This window comes from Pimephales promelas, chromosome 14 (genome assembly GCF_988280905.1).
Source record: "Pimephales promelas chromosome 14, fPimPro1.hap1.1, whole genome shotgun sequence".
NCBI lineage: Eukaryota > Metazoa > Chordata > Actinopteri > Cypriniformes > Leuciscidae > Pimephales > Pimephales promelas.
Genome location: NC_142782.1, coordinates 13372434 through 13379321, shown reverse-complemented (window position 1 = coordinate 13379321; position 6888 = coordinate 13372434). Strand labels below are relative to the sequence as shown.

The window sequence follows — 6888 nt, the reverse complement described above, 5'->3', positions numbered from 1 at the left end:
ATTAGGATTTTGTTTAAAATACTCAAACCCTGCCCATTAAGCCCCGCCCAAGGGAAAGGTGAAAAATTAGGAAGTCTGGGAGAGACTGAAAGAGGCAGTGAGAGAAAGTAATCATCAAAATTTATGTTTTTTAAGAATGTCTGTACTGTTTTACAAGGTGCATTTTTGAAAAGTTAATTTCAAAATGGACAGTTTTAAAAATACTTGTAAAAATAGTACCAAAGCAAAAAAAAAAAAAAAAAAGTGTAATAAAAAATGTTTCTTGAGTATCAAATCAGCATATCATAATGATTTCTGAAGGATCATGTGACAATGAAGACTGATGAGTAAAGATTCTATACCCAATGTTTAGATCTGTTTGGGTATTTATGCAAATTAGCACATATAATTAGATTATGCATCATTTGTCCACGTTAACAAACAATTGCAAAAAAAAAAAAAAAAACTTGCAGTACATTTTTTGTTTGTCTTGATGTAAGTAATCAACTCAGTGATTTTCATGATGATATAAAGGTTAAAATTTTTCACTTGAGAAAAAGAATGAATATGCGTATGAATAGGATATATTTGGGTCTTTTTCTAAACTTTCCCCTAATGGGATTCTTCGGGGCTTTTTTTTTCCTTCCTCGGGACATATTGAGGATACAAAATCAGTTGAGTTTGCTTCTGTTGCAATTTGTTCAAGGTTGACCCCCATTCTGGCTTAAAATGACTGGACTTATAAGGATGACTGCAGGCTCAGGATGGGTAAGAGGAGGAGGAGGAACAAGTTAGACACATTTTTTTTTTCTCGCACCTTTGATATTTTGCTATTTGCTTCTAACTAAAAGCAAAAAAAAAAAAAAAAAACCAGACTACAATAATAAATAAATACAGTAAAAAAATTCAGCGTCCAGTTTGCAAGAAGTCCAGAGTCTCTGCACTAGAACATGTTCTACAGTAAAACACTGTATAAACCATCCATGTAAAACCCATCGTTCACTCTTGATAGTGAAGTATCATTCTAAAGTCTAAAGAGACCCTCCCATTCATGAAGACTGTGCCCTCTCCACAGGTGGGACATCAGTAACGGGACATCATGTTCCTTTTCTTGAACAAAAACTATTTATGTATTTTCGGAGTGGTAATACAGAATAATACAGAGGAGATGCTAGAAATCTCCATATTGTTCTTTTCACATATTCTACATGAGTGTAGTTATTTTCTATGTTTTTGTTAGCTTCTAAGCTTAATTACTATAGATCTTTGTTCATTGTATTGTTTAGGTTTAGCCTCTGAAAGTGAATCAATATTAAAGCGCATGACCAGACATTTGTAGCAGTTGGAAGAAGGAAACTTTGAAAAAACAATCTAACTTATTTCTGTCAAAAAATAAAATAATAAAGGAACTGCCGAATCTTTTCATATCTTTTTGTCATGTCTTTATGTTTTGCCTCAAATTATGGAGAGTATTCATAAGTATCTGTTATAAAATCATTATTTGTTTAAATTTGTATCCCCAACCCTAATGATGAAACACTTGTATGTTTTTTTATATAAGTAAAAAAGCTTTTTAGTCATCCGTTACATTATTAATTGATTGTATTAAGTTTATGAATTGATGTGTTCAATTTTAGTGGTTAAAGAATCAGTCATGTTCAAAATGTATTAGCAGAATAAATGCTATAATGTAATAAATGAATGCAGTGTGTTTTTTTGTTTGTTTGTTTGCTTGTTTGTTTGTTTGTTTGTTTTTTGGCCATTTTCTATTAGATTTTAATAGAGTTTTGTGTTGGTTTCCATTACATATGTATTAATCCCAAGTTATTTGCGGACAACCAAACCATTAGAATTTAGAAGGTTTAATTTTTTTAAACAGAGCATGAAATGGTTACTAGTTTAGTTCTTTATGAATTCCAAGTAATTGTAGAGAAATAGAAATTGAAAATACAGGTGGGTAATTAAGACTCGCCACGTTCCAGCAACATACCACTATAACATCGCCTCAACGAATATGAGAATCACAAAGTTATTCATAGCAACGAATATGGTCCAGTTACATTTTCACAAATATACTTGGCTGGCTGGGTGTAAACCCAAAAAAGGAATTATTATCCTCATGAAGGTGGAAAGTAAATGACCACTGTCAAATTATGATGTATCCCTTCTAGATAGAATAAATGATTGATGTCTGGACATATCTGCAAAGGCTGCCAGAGTTGGACATATAATGCAGATAAGATCTTGTGAATGAAGAATGCTAATTTATATAAGTTATATACTGTATATTGTATATGTTTTTATTTAAGTTTGATTTTGAGAAGTATCTCCTTTTTTGCAAGTTGAAAAAGCTAAATGACATTATATATATATATATATATATATATATATATATATATATATATATATATATATATATATATCCTAACATATACTGCAGTGCATGAAACACAAAAGAGTTGTCATTCATTTTATTTTAAAAAAGGAATTTGAGATAAATGGTTTTGTAATGCAGGCAGCTCATTGTGTTATGATGGGTGAGAATTATATATTATGTTATTGGAATAAGTTTATTTTCAGAAGTAAATTAAGTGTTTTAGGGCATAAGAGAGATGATTGAGGTTAAAAACAACTGTGGGATTAGTTTTTAAAAAGTATCCTGAACACTAGGAAATTTTATAAGCAATAAAAAAAATGGGAAAACTGTTTTGTAAAGAAATATTTATTTAGAGCTGAAATGAACACAGTACAAAACCAATAAATGTTTGAGTTTGTGTTTCTGAAGAAAAAATGTGTATTGCAATATTTTGCAGTCATCAAATCATACAGAGGAATTATTATCAGAATGAATAAGAAGGAAGAATAAGCTATTGATGATTTTGGTTTCTTAATTAAAATAAAAAAAAATGTTTATCAAATATATTACATATAAGACTGCACTCATTTAGTTCCAACACATGTTTTATGGTAAATCAGAGTAAAACAGAAATAAAAAAAGACTTCAGAGTACCTTTTCTCAGACCCAGAGCCTGACTTATTAAAGTCTTACAATAATGCGTTCTATAACATTAAATGAACCCATATGCATGTTAATCTAGTATACGTATACTGGAAAAGAAGCCAGCAAGAATGAGAATTTCTACACCTTTATATAATCTCCATATTTTATACATCATTATATCATCATCAACATTCATAAAAAATTGCAAATATCAAACAAATTTATAAGATTTGTTGTTATTGTTTTCATTATCCAAAATTGTTTTCACTGTTAAAAATGAAACATCAGTGTAAAGTTCAGAAAGTGAGTTCTCCATCCACGAGTCAAGTTGAATCCTCAGTCAGTCTGACCTGTAAATTTGTATGATTATTATGTAACTCAAATTAACAACGCAGTAATAATTTATTTTATAATGACAAATATTTTGAGTGTTCAAAGTGTTAATTAAACACTTACCATCCTTAAGATGGTACCAGGATCCTCCCTATCAAAACAAAAATTGATTAATAAAGAACTTGAATAGCGATGTTAATAAACATAGATTGCTCTCATCTCCACTGACCTGTTGATTTCTTCTTGTAGTAAATGAGTCCAGCAGCAGCTATGATGATTCCCAGCACCAGACCAGAAGCACCAATGGCGATTTTATTCCTCTCGGGCTCAGGCATAGAGGGATCTGTGAGGTACAGAATCCACGTTTTATTTAATTATTTACAGTGTTTAAGATTGGCTTAATATGTGTGAATGTAATTACAGGAGCTTTGCATTCTTTTATTCAATCATAATATTTTGTTTGTAAAAATCTATTATTTACATAAGTCCTGTGAAGGAAAATAAATGTTTCCTCATACCCCAGTCTACGATGATGGGTTTAGTTAAGCTGGCGTGATCCACAGCACAGGAGATCTTCTCTCCAGATTTAGGAGTGTACTCCAGGTGGGAGTGGATCTGGTAGTACCAGTCTCCATCAGCCATCTCCTCAGTTGATGTCACATCAGACTTCACGACTTTACCGTCTCTCATCCAGGAAATTTGGATCCTCTTTGGGTAGAAGTCGTAAGCGCTGCACATCAACACAGCTGGATGTCTGCCACCAGCCTGAGTCACTGAACTGAGCTTAACCTGTGGTGGCACTGAAACAATTACAATAACATATTAAATGCACATTCCACATTAAACATTCCACATTCCATATTAATATAGTATCATAAATATTATTGTATGTGTTTTAGAGTCTATTTTTAACATTTTCAAGGGCAAACAAAACTTAAAACATAAGTCAAGTTTAATATTGTTTTTATTTTGATATTTTAAAATAATTTAAAAATGAGCAAACTGTTGTTTAAAAATACCTAGTGTATGCATTTAAAACAAGAGTTTTGTCTGAGACATGAGAGATTAGAATCTTGTGCTGCTTACCTGATTTATCAGTGATAGTTTGCTGATCTATTTCAGCATTATGTTTGCAGAAACTCTCCAGCTGAGCTCTCTCTCCCTGCAGTTGGCTGGGATCTTTGTTCAATAATTCTGCATTATATACTCCATGTTCAGTGTACCCCACAAACTTCCCCACAGTGCTGTTGAACTGTACATACACATCCTTATTGAAGATATAGTTACGAATGTACACCATGTCACTCAGATCATGGGAGCTCCAGATGCATTTAGTCCACGTAGAATGGAAATATCCATTTGCTGAAAAATAACGTTAAAGCAGTTTTACAGTTATGTCAGATGATTTCACATCAACCACAGAAAAACAGAAGAACTTGGACGCATTAGTCAGTTATTGCATTATTGAGTTGTCTTTTTTCAACAATACCAATAATAATTAATAATGAGAAGATTTTTGTCATCCTTATTTATCTTTCCATTTTGCATTATGCTATTTTATTTACCTGCTCCAGTGAATGCAGACAGCATCAATATAAGATGAAAACTCAAGACCTTCGGCAGTGACATTATCTCTCACTGTAACTGTCCCAACTGAAGCGGACTACTGCAATACATTAGGTGAATATCTAAATCAAACAGCCAATCAGCTTCTACACATATGAGTGTCAAGTGTTGCTAAGCAGTCTCCTGTTTTATTTTAGAACTAAAGACATTACAGGCTGTATTTTTCAAGCATCTCTGCTAATTTTATTTTAACATATTTGAACTTTTTTCAAGTTTATCATTCGTTTTTTAAAGTTGGTTGCGACACTCAAATACAAAAATCAGAAAAATTTCAACAGGAACTTATAGAAAGTAAAGTTTACATAAAGCTGTTTTGTTTTCTGCATTGTTATTATTATGTGTAAATGAAAAGAAAATAGGAAGAGGTCCCTGATTATACTGATTGTTAAACGGTTGAACAATTTTGCTGTAAAATTCTATTTCAGTGTCTGATGGCAGCTACGGATGCACAAATACAATGAAGATACAATCATCATTGGTACCACATCATATATTATTTTATAATGTTTTATAATGTGGTACCAATTTTGACCTCTTTTGAAGACTGGTTACCTACATTAAAAATCGGTTTTCAGTACATTTTAGTACTCTAGTTATGTCAGTACTCTTCAATCCTACATATTTCCTCTATTTCCCCCTCCACTCTTCCTCTCACCTCTTCTTCTGCTATTTCCACCTTCCTCTCTTCCACTAATTTCCTTCCCTTTTCATTTTTCTACCACTTTCCTTTAATGTTTGTTTGCATTGGGAATTCACAGTTGACTTCCCTCAACTCCCTTAAACTTAACAAAAATGTTAATTGTTGTGTTAACAGTTTAGTGCATTTCCTTCCTGTGCTTAAATTAATAACCTTAATATATAAATATGTTTCCATTTTTAGATTAATGTGTTGTTCAGAGAGCATTGAGAATACACTCTAAAAAAATGCTGGGTTGTTTTAACCCAACTTTGGGTCAAATATGGACTAACCCAGCCGTTGGGTTAAATTTTTACATTACATTTTTAACCCAACATTTCGGGTTTGTCCATATTTGACCCAAAATTGGGTTAAAACAACCCAGCATTTTTTAGAGTGTAGTTTGAAAAAAATAAAAATCAACTGAGAAAAACACTTTTCAGCACCTCTTCAAACTGTTATATAAATGTGTTTTTTAAATTATTATTAATCTCTTATTTTTGAGCAAGGATCACGCCACAACCATGAATGTTGAAGAAATATTTTATTGAATAGAATTTTCTGGATGAATAGGCAGAAGATGAAGAGAAAGGGAAAATGGGATGATTGTCAGGTTGATGTGTGTCTGGTGTTGGAGGCTCACAGGATGGGAGAATCATCTCAGTTATATACGAGCGATTAGGATCCCCTGATGCAAGGTAGGAGAAAAGGGGATGGTAAGGATGGTTGAATGGATGAGAGAGGGAGGGCAAGGGTGGGTTCGAGAGAACGAGACAAACAGTCCTGTAAAGGGATGGCCCAATATACAGTAAGTACAGTTTTGGGAGGCTAGGTGATTGGTTGAGGAATGGCTCTGCTCCTAAACCTTAGTAAACTAGTTAACTCCCTTTTTTATGACTATTATCGACACTAATTTATACAGAAGAGGACTGCAATTATTTCAGCTATATCAAGACAAACTTAGCCTTTCAAACAGAGCATGGTGCTGACATAGTCGAGGGTTTGATTCCCAGGGAAAGAAAGAAAGGATAATATGTGTACCTTGAATACAATGTCACTTTGGATAAAAGCATCTGCCAAAATTAACAAATGTAGGTATTGGCTATGATATTTGCATAGGTTATTCTAAAATATCTTGTTGTTTTGGTTCCTCTGGTCAATTCTATTCTCATCTGTTCCTCTGTCTATCAACACATTTAGCCATGTCTGTTGTTTTATGGAAAACACTATCTAATAACCTTTTGAGGCTAATACCTTGCTTTGGGACAGATAT

At 32.7% G+C, this 6888-nt stretch overlaps 1 protein-coding gene across 1 annotated transcript; it reads right to left on the bottom strand.

Moving 5' to 3' along the window:
* Positions 1-2685: 2685 nt before the first annotated feature.
* On the bottom strand, positions 2686-4987 carry LOC120479503 (H-2 class II histocompatibility antigen, E-S beta chain-like). The gene is made up of 6 exons (XM_039672060.2): positions 4879-4987; positions 4400-4675; positions 3832-4113; positions 3543-3656; positions 3437-3464; positions 2686-3330 (listed from the first exon to the last, which is right to left on the bottom strand). Exons 1-5 carry the CDS (start codon positions 4940-4942, stop codon positions 3442-3444), a joined length of 759 nt encoding a protein of 252 aa, XP_039527994.2. The 5' UTR covers positions 4943-4987; the 3' UTR covers positions 2686-3330; positions 3437-3441.
* Positions 4988-6888: the final 1901 nt, after the last annotated feature.

Coding starts and splice junctions, on each gene's coding strand:
- LOC120479503 (XM_039672060.2), bottom strand. CDS start 4,942: ATGTCACTGCCGAAGGTCTTGAGTTTTCATCTTATATTGATGCTGTCT. Junction 4,114..4,399: donor AACTATCACTGATAAATCAG/GTAAGCAGCACA, acceptor TAATTGTTTCAG/TGCCACCACAGGTTAAGCTC. Junction 3,465..3,542: donor CTACAAGAAGAAATCAACAG/GTCAGTGGAGAT, acceptor TTGTTTTGATAG/GGAGGATCCTGGTACCATCT.